The 25,689-nt window shown below is 42.9% G+C and overlaps 1 protein-coding gene across 3 annotated transcripts in view; it reads left to right on the top strand.

Moving 5' to 3' along the window:
• The window catches only part of NEK11 (NIMA related kinase 11), a 168,175-nt gene extending 152,527 nt beyond the window's left edge, over nucleotides 1-15,648 (top strand). The window contains exons 17-18 of one of the 3 annotated variants that reach the window (XR_011855881.1): nucleotides 4,221-4,299; nucleotides 12,440-12,527. Coding sequence is in view for 1 of the 3 variants with exons in the window: in XM_072153484.1 (XP_072009585.1) it covers nucleotides 12,440-12,650 (211 nt within the window). In the remaining 2 variants the exon portion in view is untranslated. Of the gene's footprint in view, nucleotides 1-4,220; nucleotides 4,300-12,439 lie in introns of all 3 variants that reach the window. The other 2 variants (XM_072153484.1, XM_072153485.1) reach the window with 2 other exon arrangements.
• The last annotated feature ends 10,041 nt before the right edge of the window (nucleotides 15,649-25,689 follow it).

Here is a 25,689-nt window from a genome sequence, read left to right as displayed (position 1 = left end):
GGCCTTGAGAGTCACAGAAGAAGCCAGGACAGGCACTGGAAGAGGCAAATCCACACAGCGAGACTGGCAGTCAGGTCCCCACCGAAGGATCTTTCCCCCGTCTTCCAGTCAAGAACGGGTGCGTGGAACTGCAACCATGGTAGACCCAACAGGATGGAGGGTAGCACATAAAAGGACAGTCTCTCCTTGTGCAGCACACCGACTTGCAAGGTCAGAGGCTTGGTGCAGTACTGGACCGGGTCAGAAAGGATTTGACCACTGACAGAGGAGATGACCAGTGGCTTCTCTAGGCGAATCACGGGGATGTGATGCCAGGAGACCAGAGCGGCATCCACAAAGTTCCCTGCGGAACCTGAGTCCAAGAAAGCAGAAACCTGGATTCAGGTGCCGGTGCCAATGCTGAGAAGCACCGGTATCATCAGGCATGGAGAAGCTTTGCTTACACCTAGGGACGCTACTCCCAAGAACCCTAGTTGCTGGCGTTTCCCGGAGACTGGGGACGCACAGGACAGGACCCCAGGAAGTGTGCAGGGCTGGCACAGTAGAAGCAGAGGTTTCCCTGACATCTTCTGATACGCTCCTGGGAAGAGAGTCTAAGCCTGTCCACCTCCATAGGCTCCTCTACAGAAGGTACAACTGTAGACAGAAGCGGCCTTTGAAAAACAGGAGCCAGGCGAGGAGGACGTTGTGGGCGGACCTGTGGTTGTTCTAGGTGTAACTCTTCAGCACGCTCCCAAAAACGCACATCAATCCGGGTGGCCAAGGTGATAAGCCCACTCAGGGTAGACGGCAGGTCCCGAGCGGCCAGAGCATCCTTAACATGAGAGGAAAGTCCCTTTTTAAAGGCTGCATATTCTCCCACGGATGAATCCCCCTGCCGAAGATTCAACAGCGCAGTCTCAGCAGAAGAGGCCCGTGCAGGCTCTTCAAAGACAGACCGGAACTCTGTCAGAAACGCGATGAGATTATCCGTGGTCGGGTCGCCTCTGTCCCAAAAAGGAGTAGCCCAGGCCAGGGCTTTTCCAGAGAGGAGACTGACGATGAATGCCACCTTGGATCGCTCTGTGATGAACTGAAACGGCATGAACTCAATGTGCAGGGAGCACTGGGTTATGAAGCCCCTGCATAACTTGGGATCGCCATCAAACTTGCCGGGCATAGACAGCCGTAGCCTAGGTTCAGCGGCAGGAGGGCTGACCGGGGCAACGGGAGCTTCTGGAGCAGCCTCAGGAACCTGTTGTTGCTGCTGGGTGGCTAGCAGCTGCTGCAGCATGGTGGTAACCTGTTCCAGCTGTTCACGTTGAGTGACAATCTCTCGGGATTGCTGGACCACGAAGGTAGCCAGAGATGGTCGTGTGGGAAGCGGCACCTCGGCGGGATCCATAGCCGGATCTTACTGTCAGGCTTAGAGGTTGTGGATCCTCTGGACCACTGCGGACGATGGCACAAGCCACTACCTGGGACCGGAGTCTAAGTGGCACCCAGTTTTCACCAGAGCCCGCCGCAAAGCGGGTTGGACTTGCTGCGGCGTGGTACCACCAGGTCGTTCCACAGGCATGACTTGTCCACAGTGGCAGCCAAGGTCGAGGTACATAAACAGCAGGCAAACTCGTAGTCGGGAACAGACAGAAGGTCAGGACAGGCAGCACAGGATCGGAGTCAGAGTCGTAGCAACAGGTCAGGGCAGGCGGCAAAGGAGCGAAGTCAGAAACGGAACCAGGGTCACAACGGGAAATCTCAATAACAGCACAAGGCATCAAATACAGCTTTTTCTAGGGAAGGTACAAAGATCCGGCAAGGGTAACAGGAAGAGGCAGGGTTAAGAAGATTATGGGGGAAAGGCCAGCGCCAATTAGTGCCGCGATGGCCCTTTAAATTTGCAGAAGCTGCCGCGCGCGCCCTAGGTGTCGGGGACACACGCACACAGAGGACGGAGCAGCAGCAGCCGGAGCCGAAGCAGACGCGCCAGGAGTTGGGGCACGTAAGTGGCGCTTGCGGCGTGCTGGCGGGGGACAGAAGGCACGGGTGAGCCCGCGACATGGGTCGCGGGACCACCCGTGACATATACACACAGGTGGTCCCCTACTTAAGAACACTCGACTTATAGACGACCCCTAGTTACAAACGGACCTCTGGATATTGGTAATTTATTGTACTTTAGTCCTAGGCTTCAATGATCATTTGTAACAGTTAGCAAATGTATCTGTAAAGAAGCTTTAGTTTTAATATTGATTCTTATGAAAACCAAACATTTTACAATCCAATTGTCATAGAGACCAAAAAAGTTCTGGCAGGGATTTTAATGATAAAATATACAGTTCCGACTTACATACAAATTCAACTTAAGAACAAACCTACAGACCCTATCTTGTATGTAACCCGGGTACTGCCTGTATATATACACTCACCGGCCACTTTATTAGGTACACCTGTCCAACTGCTCGTTAACACTTAATTTCTAATCAGCCAATCACATGGCGGAAACTCAGTGCATTTAGGCATGTAGACATGGTCAAGACAATCTCCTGCAGTTCAAACCGAGCATCAGTATGGGGAAGAAAGGTGATTTGAGTGCCTTTGAACGTGGCATGGTTGTTGGTGCCAGAAGGGCTGGTCTGAGTATTTCAGAAACTGCTGATCTACTGGGATTTTCACGCACAACCATCTCTAGGGTTTACAGAGAATGGTCTGAAAAAGAAAAAACATCCAGTGAGCGACAGTTCTGTGGGCGGAAATGCCTTGTTGATGCCAGAGGTCAGAGGAGAATGGGCAGACTGGTTTGAGCTGATAGAAAGGCAACAGTGACTCAAATCGCCACCCGTTACAACCAAGGTAGGCAGAAGAGCATCTCTGAATGCACAGTACGTCGAACTTTGAGGCAGATGGGCTACAGCAGCAGAAGACCACACCGGGTGCCACTCCTTTCAGCTAAGAACAGGAACTGAGGCTACAATTTGCACAAGCTCATCGAAATTGGACAGTAGAAGATTGGAAAAACGTTGCCTGGTCTGATGAGTCTCGATTTCTGCTGCGACATTCGGATGGTAGGGTCAGAATTTGGCGTCAACAACATGAAAGCATGGATCCATCCTGCATTGTATTAACAGTTCAGGCTGGTGGTGGTGGTGTCATGGTGTGGGGAATATTTTCTTGGCACTCTTTGGGCCCCTTGGTACCAATTGAGCATCGTTGCAACGCCACAGCCTACCTGAGTATTGTTGCTGACCATGTCCATCCCTTTATGACCACAATGTACCCAACATCTGATGGCTACTTTCAGCAGGATAATGCGCCATGTCATAAAGCTAGAATCATCTCAGACTGGTTTCTTGAACATGACAATGAGTTCACTGTACTCAAATGGCCTCCACAGTCACCTGATCTCAATCCAATAGAGTATCTTTGGGATGTGGTGGAATGGGAGATTCGCATCATGGATGTGCAGCCGACAAATCTGCGGCAACTGTGTGATGCCATCATGTCAATATGGACCAAAATCTCTGAGGAATGCTTCCAGCACCTTGTTGAATCTATGCCACGAAGAATTGAGGCAGTTCTGAAGGCAAAAGGGGGTCCAACCCGTTACTAGCATGGTGTACCTAATAAAGTGGCCGGTGAGTGTATATATGTATGTATGTATGTATTACAATATAGATAGGTGATTACTGCATATGTACCAATAACTTTGCTAGTACGAATATCATTTGAATAATTTGAATATTTATAAGAGTATAATATTTATGTTTGTAATAAATCTTTTTTTTTAAAAACATGTATACAGAATGCTACAACTCTTGCACATCATCTGAATTTTAACAGGACAAGGTCTTCCCAGCCTAAATGTCACTTCTACTACCAATATGGCAGATGCTTCTATTCCTAACACCTGCTTTGCTGCTGGCTGCCGTTTGGCCTGGGCGTCTCTTGGCACTGATTAGCTGTCAGAATTGTAATTTCCGTGTGCATATTAAATCAACATTTGCCTCTGAGGTCACAGCTTAATTACCAGCTTTGAAAGTGACTTTAAAAGAAAGCGGATAATCTTCCCAACCCCTCCAAATGTTTATAAAAATAACAGTGTTAAACCTTAATATTAAGACACTGTCTAATTTGTATGATTTACCCATAAATATATCCATATATTCATTATTGGTACGATATACTTATGATTCAACTTTAGGCATAGTTAACTTTCCAGGGTTCTTGTCATTCTGCTGAAGGTTTCAAGTCAACCAGGATTGCAACATTGGCCCTGTTGAAAGATATACTGGGGTACATACTGAATGTGGCCAGAATTTGGTAAGTCTACCAGTTCCCAAATCATTCCACAGGTAAAATCATCATAGGAAACAATAGAAAGAAAGCCACCGCTCACTCACATAAGCTGCATCCTCAATATAGACGAGGTCCTATTCCTCCTTAGCTCTCGGTGCACGGAAAGGCAGTCCTGCCGGTTGACTGAATGATGCACAATGAAACGAAGGTATTCCAGCACTCAGAATCTTCTTTAAAAAAATATTTGAATTTTTATTTTGTAAATATTAAAATTGCAAGGTCACATCCTGGCATATCATCCAAAAAAGAAAAGATCTACGCGTTTCAGACTAGTGTGCTTGCGTCCTTATTCATGATCTGTGAATAAGGACGCAAGCACACTAGTCCGAAACGCGTAGATCTTTTCTTTTTTGGATGATATGCCAGGATGTGACCTTGCAATTTTAATATTTACAAAATAAAAATTCAAATATTTTTTTAAAGAAGATTCTGAGTGCTGGAATACCTTCGTTTCATTGTGTAAAATCATCATGCTGTAGGGGGCCAAGAGGAAAGTTAAGGGAGAACATCATCATGTTGATTCCATCTTTAAGAATGTTTGATGTCATAAAGTTTTGTATATACTCGAGTTTAAGCCGACCCAAATATAAGCCAAGACCCCTTATTTTACCACAAAAAACTGGGAGAACATATTGACAGGGGTATAAGCTGAGGGTGGGAAATGCATTCCACTAATGAAATGCTCAGCAGCCTCCACCCAATCTGCCCTGAAGCAGCCCCCCAAACCATACAGTATGATACTCATGGCGATACAATATTTTCAAGAAAAGAAAAATGACATTATCAGAATTTTAAAATGTTTAGGGTTCGGTCACATGGGGCATTTAAATTGTGTTTAAAAATGTAATATTTGTGTGTTTCCTCATAAACAAATTTGATAGGTAATGTGCACCACATGTTTTGCAAAGAGGTTGTCTGGGTTGTTATAAAATATATTATTTATTTTGTGTCTTATACATTTACTTTCATTGTATTCATTATATTCTTTAAAAATAAATAAAAAAGGATAATGTAGTGATACATAGAGATATCTCTGAGAAGATACGTCTTTATATACCAGTGCATTAAAGAAGACCTGTCAGATCGATTTGGGACCCTAAATTAACTATAGGTCCTTATGGGCATGTGGTTGAGGGTAAAAAAATAAACTTTTATACTTACCTAGCATGGAGGTCAAGGAGGAACATCAGACTGATATCTTCAAGTGCCACGCTTGAGCCTTCTCTCACGGTGCGGAAAGTGAAGCCAGGACAGTAACCTGGCTTCACTCCACATGGGCTGTACCTACGGTGCTTGTGCATTGTTTCCGGGGGGGTTAATATGCCGAGGTGAGATGAGGTGATTTGGGACACTGATCCATAAGGACCTGTGGGTGGTTTTGTGTCCCAAATCGCCCTGACAGGTTCCCTTATGTAATAGCTTATGTAACAGTGCAACTATATGGAGGCTCTAGTCAAGCTCTTAGTTAGATAAAATCGTTCCATTCATAATCGGTAGCTGCATAGCCCAGTGGATAAGAGTACAGTATCTCTATGACATGCTAGATAGTAGAGATTGAAGATTCAGTTCAGTCTGACCCAAAAAATAGAATTCATTGGATTACATCAAATAATTTAGACTTCAGAGATGTAAAAATATCATATATGGACATGGGATGGTATTTTCCTATGATTTGGTTCCTGCTCTGCAGAGGACCTGACACGTCTATGTAGAGGATTCCCTCCCTCTCCTCTGCCACCTCCTCAGAGAGGATTTCCTTGCAGGACCCGTTCTGAGGTACATCGCGTTGTGTAACCTGACTTGAGTATAAGCCAAGTGGGGTTTTTTCCGTTGTCATTGCCTTTGTTAAAGGAGGGTGATAAGAGATCTCCTACTTTCACTGTTATTGTGGAAGGGAAGCTTTATTGCAGAAATAATGTTTACAGCATATTGGATACCGTATTTTCCTGGTGATAAGGCGCAACGGACTATAAGGGGCAATACTAATAAAGGCCTTATATATGGAATAATTCCATATATAAGGTGCACCGGACTATAAGGCGCAGGGTCCGGGGGCGTGGAGGAGGTCCGGGGGCGTGGTTTGAAAACCGAGCGGAGAGGTCACAACCAGCGACTCTCCACAGACCCGGCAAGAGGTGAGCGGTCTCCCCAGGGAGATGGGGAAGGGGTTCCGTACAGGTGGAGGAGGGCAGGGGACCCTACTTACATAGGTCCCCGCTACCGTGGACAGCAGATCTCCAGCGGGACCTGCAGACCACGCGGCAGAAGTTGGTTCGCGCTATGGTGCCTGTTGTTCGTGCCACATGGTCTGCAGTTCCCGCTGGAGATCTGCTGTCTCCGGTAGCGGGGACCTATGTAAGTAGGGTCCACTGCCCTCCTCCATACATAAGGCGCACCGGACTATAAGGCGCACTTTTGATTTCTTATAGTCCGGAAAATACGGTACATAAAACTAATGTCAATGCAAACTGGAACAGTTGCCACAACAACCAGCAAGGTTCTGGATCTCTTTTTCAGTGTGTCTGTCAAAGAAATGCAGTGGTTTTGGTGTTAGCTACTCGTTAGTTTTCGATGGCACCAGTTTAGTACTGTAATAGTGTTTTGGTTTGATGCCTAAAACTGTTTCATAAATGAAAGAAGTCATGGTATTGTTCATGCTATGTGTGCAGATTTACCATATAAACACAGATACATTCTGTGTTTCGCATTCCAGTTCATTTTACGGATTTAAAATGGGAGGAGTTAGTGAGGTATGTCCTAAGCTTCCATCAGTAAAGTGGTGCTATATTTTCTGCCTCTAGTTTTACCTATTATTGTGTCTGTGATGATAATAACTGCTAACCCTGGTCTTAGTCTTCAAAAGTGATTTGTACTAACCAGGATATTATATGTATATATATATTGTTTGTAATATAGTAACAAAATGTTTTTCAAAGGGTGAAAATAGGTGTGGAAGAATCAAGGGAAAAGAGGGCTAATTGATCGAGAAATAGAAGGGACCGGAAGCTTGCTTATATGGGGTAGTTTCACAGCCAAAGGCATTGGATACTTCACCAGGATTAATGATATTGGCCTCAATTCTGAGCTATATGTGAATATCCTATAAGATCCTCCTATAAGTTACTTCATACACTCCAGTACTTTGGCTTTTAACACTGGACTGGAGTCCTTCTCCTTTTTATACCCAAAAGGGGATTAACAAAATACTAAAATAATGAAAACTTAAATATAAAGCAAAAACCAGTCTCACTTTCAAAGCTGTAGTGGGGGGTGAGACATGGAACCTGAAAGTCAAAGGTTCCAAACACTGATTCCCTCTCATCAGTGTAAAGTAATTTTCTGACAATATGGTGCTATTATATACTTTGTAGTGCCATATTGTGCTTAATTGATCTTCCCACTAAGTCATGTCAGTAGATCATCTTAATTGCCTTTGATATGGGAAAAACTGGAACATGTTTTAGCCAGATAATTGCCATATGCTATACATCCCTGTCTTTATGTAGAATTCTTTTTGCATGTTTCTATTATTGCATTGTCTTTTTATTTTTTTCTATCTATCTATCTATCTATCTATCTATCTATCTATCTATCTATCTATCTATCCACATACACTTTTTATATACATGCTGTCTTATCACTGCCGGTTGTTGGGGAGCAAATAACCCGATGATTCTCCTTACAGTCTGAAACAATTTAGTGTCCGTGCATCCTCTGATGTCTTATTCCATGTCTTTGTAGTTAAGAGCATATGCTCATTATGTAAGTACAATCTGCTTCTTACATCCTTTGGGAATGATATATCTTTGTGATTCTGGACATTACATGTGTTATTCTTTCTTTATGTGGTTGGTGATCTGCATTTACCTTTTTAACTTTCTAGTTCATCAAATGCATCATAGCTGCCAACTGTTCTTGGCTTGTAGTTACTTAGTAAAGAGAACATAATTCGCCTAAGGTATGCTTAGGGCACAACAAGAATTCCTGAGGGCTTTACCAGCTTGGCTGTGACAAATGTGAATGATCTGCTTCATACACAAGTGTTAACTAACACAATTTACAGGCACAGTATCATATGTCTTGCTTGTATGCATAGACACATAAATGAGAAGTTATATTTGTTGAGTACATCATCGTGTTGCTTCAATTGTTGTCTTCAGGCCCACTTGCTAAATATACAGTAATTAGAGATGGGCGAATTGATTAGAACGAAATGGAGTTCGATACGAATTTCACGGAAAATTCGATTTGTCACGAATCTGAAGTTTACACGGACTCATGGGAACAAAGTTGTTTTTTCCCTCGCTTTTTTTTTTTTAGCTAAATGGGCGTGAGCAAAAAGTGTTACATGGGGCAGAGACCTCTGGGAAGGAGAATGGAACACCCTCGATGACAGCTGCAGACCTGTGAGCCAATCAGCGACCAGCAGGCTTATGTGATATCACACAGCCCTATAAAAACTGTCAGCCATTTGCAATCTCGGCATTTCACTCTGCATGTGCTGTCTGTAGCGTCCACCTGCTTCTACTGTATTGTGCTGTAGCGATTTCTACTCCAATCCCAGGGTGTGCGTTTAGGGGGATCTGTATACCCCAAATAGCAGTTCTTTTTTGTTACTGAAGCCACTAGGAAGAAATTTGTTTCATATCCACACAGCTGCTGTAGTGATTTCTGCCCCTCTTCCAGGGTGTGCGTTTAGGGGGATCTGTATACCCCAAATAGCAGTTTTTTTTTGTTACTGAAGCCACTAGGAAGAAATCTGTATCATATCCGCACAGCTGCTGTAGTGATTTCTGCTCCTCTCCCAGGGTGTCCGTTGTGGGGTATCTGTATAACGCAAATTCCCATACTTTTTGTGTTGCTAAAGTTGAGAGCAAGAAATTTGTGTCAAATCCACGTAGTTTATAGAGTGATTTTCGCTCCAGTTACAGGGTGTCCGTTGTATGGGAATTTGCGTTGTACAGATACCCTAAAACGGACACCCTGTAATTGGAGCGAAAATTACCCTATAAACTACATGAATTTGATACGAATTTCTTACTCTCAACACAAAAAGTATGGGAATTTGTGTTATACAGATACCCCACTTTTTGTGTTGCTGAAGCTGAGAGCAAGAAATAAGTGTCAAATCCACGTAGTTGATTAATGACTATGTCAGACAGAAAGGTGGCAGGTGGAGCAGGCGGAGGTCGCAGCACAGTAAGGGGACGTCGCAGCAGGGGTGACTCTGTGAGGCCAGAACTGCCGTTGTCATCTAGCGGCAGTGGGTTGATCAACAACCCAAAGGTTGTTGATTGGTTGACTAGGTCACCCAATTCCTCAAATATAACATCTGACAACCCCAGCCAAGAGTCCGTGGGCTCGTCAGATACAACAATTAGTTGGCATGGCCCAGGAGCAGGTCATTGCCCTCACTTGTCCACAACCAGCCTCTGTCCTGTTCATTACCCGCAGCCAGAAAGCTTCTAGGTGGTCTGGACTCAGCACCACTATAAAGCGAGGACAAAATGCTTGAGGACAGTCAGCAGCTGCTTGGCAGTGAAGAGGTGGGGCAATCATCCACTGCTTGTGACAGGGAAATGCAAATTGATGATGATGTAGCCGATCGCACTTGAGAGCCGGGTGTAGCAAGGGATTCATCATCGTCGGGTGAAGAGAGTGTCAGCTTGCTCGTCGGGCAGCGGAGCAGGCAGCAAGTCGCTACGGGAGCCAAACGGCCGCGGGGTACAAACTACGCTTCGGTGGTCTAATTAAGCAGTGGTACAGGGGGTCAGCGAGGCAGCGGTGTTATTAGTCACTCAGTCCCGAGTGTTGGCAGTAAAATCACCACCACAGTGGTGTAGCAGTTTTTTGTTAAGACACCAGAGGAGCCGAGCGTGTGTATATGTAGAATCTGCGGGCAGAAAGTGAAGCGTGGCCAGGGAGCTAACGTTTGCACCACGGCCCTGCATCAACACATGCAGCGTCACCATCCAATGGCCAGGGAGAAACGTGGAACAGATGTGGAGGTCCACCCTGCCGCCGCAGCAACACCTAATGGCACACAGCAGGTGGTGGCCTACTTGGACGGCACTTTACCACCCCAGGTATAGGATCCCCTGGACTACTGGGCAGACAAACTTGATGCGTGGCCACAACTCCATCTGCCTCCTACCAAGGACTGCATCTTCACCAGGGACTGGAATTGTCTGCCACCTACACGATCTGTCAATGTGCCACTCTGTGGCTTTCCATGTTCCAGCACAACAAGCCTAGACCTGAGGAAGCACTCGTTGGAGTGCGAAACGCGTTGTCCAAAATATCTTTGAATAAAAGGAAACCTCTTAACCCTGATGACCAGCGCCTTTCTGACATCCCATTTTTACACATAGGGTGGCACAACCAGTGACCTACCCTCCAGCCCATTTGCTATACGCCCTTGTTACCCAACCTTGGGGCGAGGGTGGGGACGCGGCAGCGGTCACTTGTCACATATGCCTGACCCAGCGTTGTGTCTCTAGCACAACTAGCAAAGGTGAGTACCGAATCTCACCCAAGAGCACCTCTTCCTCAAGAACACCCCCAAACTAACCAAGGATAATCTCGCACTAGGTAGCGCTGTTTCTCTCTGTCCCCATCCCTTTTTCTCTGCATATCCACAGTGATCATCTCTGTTTTGGATCCACTCCTGTTTGTTTATGGCTTTAGCAATACTGATGATGGATTATTGACCAATTGAAAGCGGACACTGAAGGATGAAATTAAGGGGAAAAATGATCAGTGACGTCAATGCAGAATTACTGCCGACACCCTCTGCACTCTTTTGGGGGGTTTCTACATGTATCCGCGTTTAACAGAACATGAAGAGTGAAGCGATTCTAAGAGCGGCGGCTGTCGTGTGCGTATCATACTAAAACACAGCATTGTTTGAAGACCAAACCACGCTCCCTATGCATATTTAAGCATGGCACAACGTTCTACAACACCCTATAGGCTCTCTGCAGCCAGGAAATACCTGTTTTTTTTAACGTGATTCGTCATGATTCAAGTCGAATCAAATTTTTTTTAAAAATTCGGTAAATGGAGTCAAACCGAATTTCGACAAATTCGCCCATCTCTAACAGTAATACATACAAATTTCACCAACCTCTAAAACCATGCCGTCAATAACTTAATTGGACAGATAGAGATGAGGGGACCCAAAGTCTCAAATCAGGTTTGGGGTTAAGATGCATCCTTTGTGCAGACATATTGCCGGATTGGCCACCGAACGGCCAATCTGGCAAATTGACGCCCCTAGCAACTAGCCATGGTTATGACACCTCTGGCCAATTACAGCCATGGCTAGTAGCTCAGGGCGTCAATTAGCTTGTTGAGCTGTTCAGTCGCCAATCTGGCAATATGCCTGGGTCACGTGAGACGCATCCAAACCCTTATTGGAAATTTCAGATCCGCTCATCTCTATGGACAGATCCAAAACTAGAATGTTATAAAGTTTTTCTTACAGGAAACTTTAAATATTCTGCAATATATTAGTTTATAACATAACAAAATAGTGCTCACCCTTACCGATCTCAGTGCTGTTTACTTCTCTGTTTCTCATATGCTGATCTGTAGGGTATCAGATCCTAAACAATTTAATATTGAGAACTTGTCCTGTGGATAACACGAGGGATTTATCAAAACTCATATGCCAGTTTTGTGGTATGGAAGCCCTTGAAACATGCCACAAACTGCAATTGTCTGGTAGTGCAGCTGCCCACCAGATTTCAGGAGGCTGGAGCAGAGGGCAGGGCTTTAGTTGGGGGTGGGGGTGGTTTTAAAATAAAACACTGGTGCACCCAATATTTTTGTCATGAAAACGCCTTCAAATGTGAAATTCCTACAAATTCCCTACTCTCAACTTTTGTAGTAAGATATTATTTGGCCTACTCATTTTCAGTTTGGCTCTTTCTTCATAATGATATATTGTTAGCAGTAGATATTCTATTGCTATATTAAGAGTATAAGGGAAAGGCAAAGAAATGTTTTCCTGTTTTATTCAATTTCTTTAATTCAAACCTTGGTATAGCAAATTTTTACTACAAAACTGTATAATAATAAATTGTTTTTATATGTCCCATAGATCGGCTATACAGAGTATGGGAGCAAAATCATTTGATGAGGTTTATGGTTACCTCAAAAAAGCAAAGCAAAATAAAACCAGCGAAAAAGAAGTGAAGAGGCATCTGGAGACTCTTGTATCCAGGGCGAGCGAATGTTTTCTGGTGGACCAGATTCTGTACTTTGAAGAAGAGCTATCAGCGGCATCACGGCAAGTGAAATTGTGCCATTAATAGCCCCTGGAGGAATACAGTCATCTACAAGCATGTGCTACTAAGATCCATCTCAACACGCTACAGATTGTATGGCAGATTCCAGCTGCGTGTCTTTCGCTGCCAGATATCCTTCCATTCACAAGAGAATTCAGTGGAAGGAACATTTTTGACTCTATGAAATATGGCTTTGGTTTCCTGGGGACAACAGTATTACATAACATTATTCATAATAGTGGATAAATCTGTCTATTGCTATGATTGTTAGTACTGTACAGTATGAGCGAAGAGAAATAACAATGCTCATCACTAAAGGGCTCTACAGACTCATTATTCTGAGGGAAACTGAGATATGGCCCACAGACAAGAGTGGCGCTGGTTCTGGGAAATATTGGACTGTTATACAAGTCATTGTTGATATCTTTCTTGTTTTATAATTATATTACATGAGTCAGAAATCCACTGCAGACCTCATGTGGCTACACAAAGCCACAATTATCAAGCTGTATAACCTCTTTAGACGTGCGCAAAATACATCTAAAATCAGAGAGATTCTGGTAAATGATAAATTCGTTCCATTTAGTCTAAATATGCTGAGAGCATTACCTGGCAGTGCCGAATGTATACCACACGCATCATAGCCCAGGTGTAACAACATCCAACAACTTCTCTTATGTGTCTAATTGATGCTCACCAATACATTTTACATGTGAACAATACATAGAACTAGGGTCCATGCACACTAACGTATAGGGAACTTATATGGCCGTAAATTTACGGCCGCATATATGTCCCCTATAGTTGTCTACGGCACCCGGCTCAGGACGGTGAGCACACGTTCTACTGTGCCCGCAAAAAAGATAGAGCATGCTCTATCTTTGACCGTAAGAATGGCCAGGCGGCTCTATTCTCTATGAAGAGAGGAGGGGTGAGCAGCGCTCTCTTCTCTTCCTCTCCAGCACGCCCGACTTGTGCCCGCACAATAGTGTGCATGAGCCCTTACTGGGGGGATTCATCATTACAATTTGTCTTTGACTTGGTTGTCTATGTTCAATTCCATCAAGTAAGTCTATGTATGTTGTTGTATTTGTTTTGTTTTTTTTTTGTTTGTTTCATAATATTGGGGGGTGGGGGGGTTATTGCAAAATTGTATTTTGTTTGGTGCACATGTCTCCTGATATCTTGATAAATTTGGTAGTGGTTTTTCTGGAGGTGACTGGAGTCATTTTGAGCCAGAACTTGCATCTAAACAAAAATTTGCTCCAAATTGCAAATCATGAATTCATTTCAGTTTTGTGAAAAGCAGTCTATGCAAATAATGAATTTGGCACATTTTGAAGTGACTTTGCACTGTCCTATATTCATTTAGCGCAATGGAAAGTTGCAAAACAGCATTTGTACCACAACTGCGCCAAAACAACGCCAAACATAGACAAAAAAGACAATGATGAATTCCCCACACTGTATGTGTGGATATATTAATACGTCATAAGATTTCTCCTTTGTCTATTATGTTTCACATTACATTGGTTTGTATTGTAACAAAGTACTGTATATGAAAAACACTATACTGTGATTTTACTATATTAAACCCCATCAAATGTGAAATGCATTGTGAGTATTTGGTAAGAGCTCCCTGATCACTTAATTCATGACCATAGTATTCATATCACTCAGTAACCTATCATAATACTGTTATGTTGTTATTATGTCTTTAAGCAGTTTTTTTCATTCATTTTGCTTTTTGTAAGCTCAAAATACATTAGTACTGTATATAGAAAAATAAGATCAGCATTTAACATCCTTACCCTGTAAAGCATGGTTCAAAGAATACAGTATATCCTTCCACAAATTATTGAACTGTTCTACTTAAATATCCATTCAGTGTGTGAAGGGTGCTTCTGACCTCTGAATTGGAAACCAGGTCATATGTCAATGTAAAGCATCTTCCTTGCTTCAAAGACATTTCTCCCACAAAATAGTCTAAAAACGTGGGCAAATGATACAGGAATACCCCTTTAACATTCTGCCAACCCAGAATTTGTTTTAAAGTCTTGCATTTTATAGGAACCATTTCCTTTAATAGCGCTGAACTATCTTGAGCTTTGTACATTTTGTGACAATGTAACATCAGAAGCGATCAGATTACTTCTGCTATAAAATCTCGGCAGTTTTATGCAGAGTAGAAGGTCTTGATTTTTATCTTTAATGCTGCCCTAATTAATTTCATGAGATATGTGACCAGGGACTGTGGTTATATTTGTGTTATTGAGGTCTTAGTTCATTTATGATCTGTGAGGCTGAGCCATGAGGTATACCGAGATAAGCATGGAGCTGGAGGAGTATGCCCGTTACCATCAAGCATGACTTTCATGAAGCCTAACAACATGATGTGGGATTAAAGCCAAACCAGTATATATACAGCATTCCAGAAGGAGAAGATTCCCAACTGTGCACAGCGCTGATTGGAGGTGGTTGGGTCATTTCAGTACAGTGTAGGGAACTGGTTTATCTGAGTGAGAGGTTTTTGACTAGGGTCAGGAAGTAAGAGTGCTACTTGATAGGAATTCAGGTTAGAAATTGATGCGAAAAGCTGCCAGTCTACACATGTATGTTAGAGTTACCTGCAGCTGAAGACTGAGAGAACCAAAAAATATCAAATGTCAATATTCTGCTCCCCATGCATGAATCGTGAAATACTTTCTTCTCCATTTCCTTCTTTCAAAAATGAATCGTAACTGGGTAAATTGATTCTATCTCAAATTTCTGTGCAGTAAATTGCAGCCTTATTTACGCCCAAGTAGTGAGTTGATCAATCTCAAGTCTGTTGTATGCTCAGACTACTCTACACGGGTCCGGATATATAACTTGAAATCCAACTTCAATATCTGCAGTTTAAAGGGGTTGTCCAGGATTATAAAATGGTTTATTTATGGCTTTGGGGTCTCTAAAAAATAAAAAAGAACTCATACTTACTTCTGCCCCTGCTTTTGTTCTCCTGCAGCGGTGCCCGTCATTGCCGGCTAGTGTTTGTATACAGAGGCCGGTGGAAACGCATGTCTACAGCCTCTGTTTACATACAGAGACCCACAGTGATGTGCATGTATAATTGCACTCCCACTACTGCATCAATAGTCATGTAAACACAAGCTGTAGACACCCATTCTTTTTTATTTTCAGAGACCTCCCCCCCCAGCCATATATAAAAAACTTTAATAATTTAAACCAGACGGTCATCTCATTCATTAATTCAACTAACAAACCTGGTGTAGTTGTAGGGTAAAGAAAGAACAAATAATTGCTTCTGCATTGTGCATATAGTATATTCATTAAATCTTTAAAAATAATAAAGCTATTAATAATAAAAAAAATAAAACAGAGAACAGACAGCGCAACCTGGCGCAGGTTTACCCTTATTACGACAAGAAAGAAAAAGTGTGGATAAATCCCCTCACATTCTTGATATATCATAAGGTCAAGTCAGGTGTTGCAGTCTCTCCGAGGGGTATTAAACTACACTGGGAGTATTCATCCACAAAGACAGGTTGGGGATATATATCATGTAAACATGACAAATGGCATAATTAAACCCTAATCCCTTAAAAATGGCAATTGATGGCGCAAAACCAAAGTCTTTTTCGACCCAACTCCTGTCCAAGTAACAGAGACCTGATGAAGCACCCATTCCGTGGTGCGAAATGCATTGTCTTTAGTGTGTAGCAGTTTTATACCTTCAATAAACTGAATTTTGGGAAGAATTTGGAGTGGAATGGCACCATCAATCGTCATTTCTAAGTCATTAGGGATTTAATTATCTCATTTGTCATGTTTACATGATATATATCCCCCAATAGGTCTTACAATAAATGTATTAATATTGCACCATCATATTCCGCAGAGCTGCACAGATCATGGGATAAATATACATATAAAAGAAAAAGACAATACACAACATTGTCAGATAGGACAATATGAATGAGGTCCCTGCTCACAAAAGCTTACAATTTAGTGTCTAGGATGAAACGAGGCAGAGTTTGTAGTTCGAGTGTATCCCGTCAGACAAAACCCTAAAGGGAGCTTCAGAAGAGGACCCGTGGGGGCGTTGGAAAGGTTAGTACAGAGATTTTTTTCATAGACGCCTGTATAAGCCAAGTAAGGGTTTTTCATATATGGTAATCTGGCAATATGTCAAGGGTTTTTTTCTTAATAGGCTGGACAAAGGAGGCTGCTGGCTATATACTAGGGGGGCAGACACTAGCTATATACAAGGGGGCAGGCACTAGCTATATACAAAGAGGGCAGGCAAAGGCTATATACTAAAGGGGCAGGCACTGTCTGCATGGCCGCTAATTTGCCAATTTGTCCCGGTCACATGGGACGTACCCGAACTTAAAAAAGAAATACCACTCATCTCTAATGGAGAGAAAAAATGGGTTGTCAATTTATTGGTCAATTAAGTCTCATCATCATTTACAGCAGTCTACAGATGTGTAGCACCCTCCACTTTGTGTAAAATGTTGGGTCCTACAGCAATGGCAATGTACTGTGTGTATATTGTTAATTGTTTTATGTTTAATAAAGAAGGGGCCGGCCTACCAAGGTGAGAGAACTGGAAAGGATTATGGGTAGAAGAAGGGAGGAGCTAAGAGTCAGTGTGAGTCAGGTTGTGCCTGTAATAAGCAGAGTGCAGTGCAGCTGAGAAATAAGTAAGAAGTATATTGAGGAGGATAGCTCACCAAGGTGGCCGGCATCCCTACAGTTGAAGTTCAAGTCAAAGTGTGCACGTGTTTATTTGGCGCCGCCATCATCGCAAGGCAAGTGTTATACACTTCCTCCTCCATTCATCCCCTGGCAGCCAGCCCTAGTCGGGAAGGGTTCATAACATCACGCTGACCCGCAACACCTATCTCTCAGGGCCCAAGTCAGCAAATATTATCCTGTCTGGCGTCACAAACATTTCCCTTCAAGTCCTTTCCTTCCACCTTTTTCAAGGAGTCTAGTGATGGCCCCTGGTTCCCCGTCACTACCCTCGGCCTAAGGGGACAGGGCGGGACAGTTGATTTAGGATAAGGTAAAAAATAGTATACACTTCTGATGGATAGGGGTGGGAACCAGTGCTCAACCAAAAAAATCTATACATTAGACATTATAAGACTGACATTAACATTTTTACCGTTTTGGGTTTGAATGTGGCTTTGGGGCTGTACTAACAAGGGCTGGATTAAGGGTGGTGGGGTCCCTGGGTGAAAACTGGTGGGGGCCCTTCCAACAATGTTTTTGGAAGTATATAGCCAGCCCCTGTAGTATATAGCCTGTCAGCTTCTGTAGTATATAGCCTGCCAGCCCCCTGTAGTATATAGCCAGCCCCCTGTTGTATATAGCCTGCCAATCCCTATCATATATAGCTTGCATCCCCCTGTAGTATATAACTTGCCAGCCCCTATAGTATATAGCCTACCGCCCCCTATACTATATAGCCTGCAGCCCCCTGTAGTATATAGCCTGCCAGCCCCTGTAGTGTATAACCTGCCAGCCCCCTGTAGTATATAGCCAGCTCCCTGTAGTATAAAGCCACCATCCCCCTTTAGAATATAGACTGCCACTCCATGCACATTGCACACAGAGACAGTCAACGACTCAGTCCCTGACTGTCAGAAGCTGGTGGGGGCCCCTTTAAAAGTGAAAGTGGTGGGGGCCCCGGGAGCCCCTCTTTTAATGCAGCCCTGGTACTAACCATTAGAAAATATACAAACAACATGAGGAAAGCTGCAAAATAACAATAAACTGCATATTTACATGAACTACACTACATTTGGGAAGGTTACTGAATGTACTAAGAAACTACACTCATCTACAGAACTAAGCTAGGTTTAGTCATGCTGAGGGCTTCACTCTGGGTCTAAAAGAAGTATACAATAATATATACCAGCTTCTAAAAAAAACTGCTTACTCAACAAGGCCAATTAGCCATTCAGAGGGTCAGTATATCATAGCCTTAAGCCCATGATAACTAGTCAATAGAAACTGCATCAGAGTCAATGAGCGTTCTGTGGTTTTTGTTCGGCTTAGCTTTAGTAGATCAATGACCATGAATAACACATGAAACCAGATCATTATGGCTGTGGGCCTCTACACCAATGTTATGTAATCTGTGTCTCTTCAGCATGGCAAGGGTTTTTTTTAACATCTTCATCCATAGATTGAAGAACACAACTACAGAGACAGATGTAAGTTCCTCAATGTGGATAGAATTGTTGATGGAACCCAAAGGGTTAGATACAGAGGAGATGGCAGCTTCTGGTTCCAGCATTGTGTATTTATTGTGTCCCGAACATCTTAACATAAGAAGATCATTTCTCAGAACTTCTTCAGGACTGGGTGACGCTGGGATAACGAAGATACCGTATATACTCGACTATAAGCCGACCCGAGTATAAGCCTAAACCCCTAATTTCAACACAAAAAACTGGGAAAACCTATTGACTCGAGTATAAGCCGAGGATGGGAAATGCATTGGTTGCAGCCTCCCAGTATATAGTCTGCCAGCCCCTGTAGCATACAGCCTGCCCAACCCCTGTAGCACACAACCTGCCCAACCACTGTAGTAGGAAAAAAAATAACACTGTACTCATCTTTCCGACGTCCCCCATAGGTCCTCTTCTGTCTCAGAGTGTCCCAGACAGAAGAGGACCTACAGGTGATGTCAGAAAGGTGAGTTTTGACTTTATTTTTTTAGTTGACTCGAGTATAAGCCGAGTTAGGGTTTTTTGAGCACAAATTTTGTGTTGAAAAACTAGGCTTATACTCGAGTATATAAGGTAATTGTTTATCATGTGAAAAAATGATATTTCTATGTTGCAATCACAGAAAAGCAGCAATAAATTGTGTAAAAGATATAAATGTCCATAGTCACATGGTTACTATTTTTAAGATGAATCCATGGATTTTTGTTGCCTGCATTACCCATCATTAAAGCCTGGTATTACAGTTTGGTTAAATAACTAGAGCATGTTTTGAAGTTAGAAAGATGAAAAAATCAAGATAACGGATCACTCAGCCATGAAAGGAGTCACACCCTTTACCCTTTTGCTTGTTTCATCAATCGGAAACATGGAGTCAAGCAGAACAAGGTTTGTTAATGTTGTACGTAGAATTTTACTATGTAACTTGTATACACTCTGCATACCCAAAATCAGCGGCAAATATAAGACATTGCATACGCATTTTCATTGAAATCTGCTCACAATTGAGATGCGATTATTGTTTTTTCTTGCCATCAGGGGATTTCGTTAGCCTGCTGGCTATGTGGATTTATCAGTCCTGTCCCCTGCTGAGCTATAGTTTAGTCTATGTAAATTCATGCTGGTTATATATTTACGTCAAGCATTTTCAGAGTTTATTTTAGATAATAAAAGACTGGTTAAACATTTTGCCATTTAGTTGTTATTATCAGTTACCCTTGTTGGGCTTTACTAGTAACCTAACCCTTGGGCATTTGTTTCTATGGACTATGTTCTGCCATAAAATAGTAACTACTGGAAGCTTTCTGTATGTGTCATCACTAATACTAGTTAACTATAGCCTCTCATATATAATATATTCTTAGGGTATGGAAACAGTTTTGATGAGATAACTAAATGCTATTTGCTGCATATTTTAAGTTGTTATTGGCAGGGGTATTGTGGTATAGTACTGTATGGGGGCATAAGTAAAGAGAACCTGTCACCAGGTTCTACCCCACTAAACTACTATACCCTAAAGGGAGAGTATTAATTGTCCTTTCTCAAATTCCTTCTTTTATGTGAAATCTTACACGTTTACCTATAAAAAAAATCTCATCCACATTTAGAAAATGTATGACTCTCCTCACCTCATTCTCACATGAGATGAGTTACGTTTAATTGTTGCCATGTTACATATCACCTAGAGACAGGCAGCCATGTTACATATCACCTAGAGACGGGCAGCCATGTTACATATCACCTAGAGACGGGCAGCCATGTTACATATCACCTAGAGACAGGCAACCATGTTACATATCACCAAGAGACAGGCAGCCATGTTACGTATCACCTAGAGACAGGCAGCTATGTTATATATCACCTAGAGACAGGCAGCCATGTTACATATCACCTAGAGACGGGCAGCCATGTTACATATCACCTAGAGACGGGCAGCCATGTTACATATCACCTAGAGACAGGCAGCCATGTTACATATCACCTAGAGACAGGCAGCCATGTTACATATCACCTAGAGACGGGCAGCCATGTTACATATCACCTAGAGACAGGCAGCTATGTTACATATCACCTAGAGACAGGTAGCTATGTTACATATCACCTAGAGACAGGCAGCTATGTTACATATCACCTAGAGACAGGCAGCTATGTTACATATCACCTAGAGACGGGCAGCCATGTTACATATCACCTAGAGACAGGCAGCTATGTTACATATCACCTAGAGACAGGCAGCTATGTTACATATCACCTAGAGACAGGCAGCCATGTTACATATCACCTAGAGACAGGCAGCCATGTTACATATCACCTAGAGACAGGCAGCCATGTTACATATCACCTAGAGACAGGCAGCCATGTTACATATCACCTAGAGACGGGCAGCCATGTTACATATCACCTAGAGACAGGCAGCCATGTTACATATCACCTAGAGACAGGCAGCTATGTTACATATCACCTAGAGACAGGCAGCTATGTTACATATCACCTAGAGACAGGCAGCTATGTTACATATCACCTAGAGACAGGCAGCTATGTTACATATCACCTAGAGACAGGTAGCTATGTTACATATCACCTAGAGACAGGCAGCTATGTTACATATCACCTAGAGACAGGCAGCCATGTTACATATCACCTAGAGACAGGCAGCCATGTTACATATCACCTAGAGACAGGCAGCTATGTTACATATCACCTAGAGACAGGCAGCCATGTTACATATCACCTAGAGACGGGCAGCCATGTTACATATCACCTAGAGACGGGCAGCCATGTTACATATCACCTAGAGACGGGCAGCCATGTTACATATCACCTAGAGATGGGCAGCTATGTTACATATCACCTAGAGAAGGGCAGCCATGTTACATATCACCTAGAGACGGGCAGCTATGTTACATATCACCTAGAGAAGGGCAGCCATGTTACATATCACCTAGAGACGGGCAGCCATGTTACATATCACCTAGAGACGGGCAGCCATGTTACATATCACCTAGAGACGGGCAGCCATGTTACATATCACCTAGAGACGGGCAGCTATGTTACATATCACCTAGAGACAGGCAGCCATGTTAAATATCACCTAGAGACAGGCAGCCATGTTAAATATCACCTAGAGACAGGCAGCTATGTTACATATCACCTAGAGACAGGCAGCTATGTTACATATCACCTAGAGACAGGCAGCCATGTTATATATCACCTAGAGACAGGCAGCTATGTTATATATCACCTAGAGACAGGCAGCTATGTTACATATCATTAAGAGACAGGAAGCTATATTACACATCACCTAGAGACAGGCAGCCATGTTACATATCACCTAGAGACAGGGAGCCATGTTACATATCACCTAGAGACGGGCAGCCATGTTACATATCACCTAGAGACAGGGAGCCATGTTACATATCACCTAGAGACGGGCAGCCATGTTACATATCACCTAGAGACGGGCAGCCATGTTACATATCACCTAGAGACGGGCAGCCATGTTACATATCACCTAGAGACAGGCAGCTATGTTATATATCACCTGGAGACAGGCAGCCATGTTACATATCACCTAGAGACAGGCAGCTATGTTATATATCACCTAGAGACAGGCAGCCATGTTACATATCATCTAGAGACAGGCAGCCATGTTACATATGACCAAGAGATAATACCCATTAGGTTAATTATTTATTGTATTAACTACAATATAAATCTTTCACCACTGTTATTTCTACTCCCATGTGTGTATCCTTTGTGCTAACCCACAATATGTAGGTCGTATAATACAGAGTCATTCATACCTAATTATACATCTGCAACATCCCCCACCGGGGCCTAGCCTTTTCTCGGGGCCTGGAGTCAGCCGGGGCCCGCAGTACCTGAGTGGCTGGCGGTTGCGGCCTAGGCACGCTAGTGTCACGGTGCTTGGTATGGGGAACCGGAGGGCTGTCCTACAGCCTGGCAGGTCTCCAGCAGGGTGGTGTTGGCAAGAAATGATGAGGGAGAGGCTGCTATAGCGGATCTCCCTGGGGCAACCCTTTGGTGTCTAGAGTATAAGTCTCTGTGTAGTGGACAGGGTGCCTGTGATGATAGCAGCCGTAGTAGCAGGGACCAGACGGAGGCAGAGGTTGAACGAAAACAACTTACAGTTCTTTATTGGAACCGACAGGAACCGCAGCAACGTGCCTTTAACAGAATGGTGGAGTACTGAGATGCAGTTGGAGGAAGCCACAGGAGGTAGATCGCCAGCCTGGATGCAGAGGGCAGGCTGGGAGGTAGATGTGTCCTAATAGGAAGCTTCAGCTTGTCCTGGAGTGCTTCAGGTATCACCCTTAAAGGTAGGGTGATACCCCTTTCCTCACTAACTCTTATCTATTAGCTCCACTCTTCAGAGGCAGGGGCTAGGCTCTTCCTGCTCTGGTATGGTATGCTGGCTGAATAGAGTCTGGACTGGGGTAACCCAGTCTGCTTCTTCTCAACTGAGCTAAGCTAAACTAGTCTCTAGCTGTTCTGATCTGAGCTGAGCTCAGACTAAACCTGTTCTCTTCTCTCTCCTGAGAGAGACTGCTCTCTAGAACATTCCTGGCCAGGGGTTTTGTAACTCCCCTGGTCAGGTGGTGGCTGCTCCTCCAATTACATCTCAGCTTACATTGGACAGAATGTAATACAGGTGATTGGATGATAGATCTTACATCATACAAAACACTTAACTCCTGCCTTGCTAGGCAGGATCTACCACTGCAATGTCCCCTGTGTGATGTGATGACATGCTGTGGGACGTATTCGCAAGCACTCCTTCGCCATTGCATCGGCGAGGGTGTTGCACATCTATTCCAGTGTCGTATGGCTTTCAGCTGCCTATGGGCAATGCCTTAACCACCTGGTGTAAGATATGTGCATTCATACCCTACAAGGGTTGGTACGTCTGTGTATCAGATGTAATAAGAAATATGATTGTAATTATAAGTAGGCATCCATGGTAGAGAAGAATGGACAGTTTTACATTATATATGTTTCTGACATATTTATTAGAATGCAAAATTGAAACTCAGATCAATTATAGACATTGTAGACATAGATTTTATATACAGCCATAACAGAAATGTGTGACAACTATTTGGAGATATTGAGAGGTTTGTGTGCAAATGTTTTTCATACTACACAGGCACAGTGTACCATGTCTGTGACACATCAGGAACATTTGAGCATATATATATATAATATAATTAAATATAATTAATAAACTTGGAAGGTAAACTTTCACCTATGGGGGAGGAGGGGTTTCAAGCAGGACTAAAAATTGTCCTGTAGTAAATTTGTGTAAAAGACATGACTTTTACTATTTGGTCTAAATCAAAGTTGTTCATGAAAGCAATGACAACAATAATGTAAAAAGGTATTTCTATTGCTATTTTTATTATTTTATTATTCCTTTTGTTATATTTATGGTCCAATTGCCAAGAAAAATCCTTAGATCAATAAGAAATGTTGGAGCCATCATAAATGGAGTCACTTACATTGTACATATATTCACCAATTATGGCCCAGGTGGAATTTTCTATGATATATGCGGAAAATCCACTGCTTTTTAATGAAACTTATCTCCCCATCATTACATATTGATTTGGCTGACCAGATCCTCACTGCTATAGTAATAGCACTTATGTTCGGCACCAGTCTTCACTGTTTCTTCAGAATTCCTTCTGACATACCAGGGGGATAGAAATCACTTCAATTCAGTATCTTTGGACTCCTACAGCTGCTTACTTGTTCATTAAGTTGTCAAGCAAAAATCATAAGATCATTCTGGCTCTATCTATACACACACTTGCAGTTCATGGGAATGCATTAAGACAAGACAAGTTAAAGGAAACCGTCCATCAGGAATACACTAACTGAGGTATTCCAGATGATAGATTTATTTTTCTCTTCTACGGCTAAACTAACTAAATAAAAACATAATCTTTCATTTATATAAATTAACTTCAGAGGCCAATGTGGCGTGGAGTAGCCCATACTTGCCCATGCACGATAACTTCTCATGGAGCATGGAAGTTATATACCAAACAGTGTGGAGCGTGTTATCATACACAGTAAGTAATGCCACAAAGCCAACACACTCAAGAAATGAGCTTAGACCAACAAGAGAACAGGCAAGTGTGTATAGGCAGAAAGGTCAAAAACTTTATTATAATTCACAAAAATGTCTCACATACATGTTTTTAAAACCACTTAAAAAGTGTAAGAATACACATATTTACAAAACCAAGTGGATCAGAGCCAAATAACAGGTCTATTACCTAGCATTCCCTCCTTCCATTATGGTTTAAACACTGAGTAACTTTTTGCCTCTGGTCTCTGTTCTGCTTAAATGTACTGGATTCTCCTTTTTTCTTTTGTTCATGTTACCTGTTGTATCTTACGTTCATCTGGGGAACCTAATATTGTTATAGTGTTACAGCTTATCTGTTTTTCGGGACGGAATTTAGGCATGGTTACTAGAATTTTATATTTACCCTGTGTGAGGTGATTGCATTTACGTATTTTTTGCTGACCTGTGGCTGCTTGTGGATCTCTGTTATTTGGCTCTGATCCACTTGGTTTTGTAAATATGTGTATTCTTACACCAGAAGTTATCATGCTGAAGACCCCAAGAGCACTTTGAGGACACGGGAGGTGAGACTACAGAGGCATGAAGTATCGTGTGTCTACGCATGCACAATAACTTCCGACTCTTCCCTGGAGCAGTGAGCAGGCAGTGTGCCAGAAGTTATCATACTGAAGAGCCAAAGAGCAATGTGAGGACTCGGGAGGTG

Source organism: Engystomops pustulosus, chromosome 5, assembly GCF_040894005.1.
Source record: "Engystomops pustulosus chromosome 5, aEngPut4.maternal, whole genome shotgun sequence".
Lineage (NCBI taxonomy): Eukaryota > Metazoa > Chordata > Amphibia > Anura > Leptodactylidae > Engystomops > Engystomops pustulosus.
The sequence above is the reverse complement of the archived record's forward strand: the minus strand, read 5'-3'. Positions and strand labels throughout refer to the sequence as shown.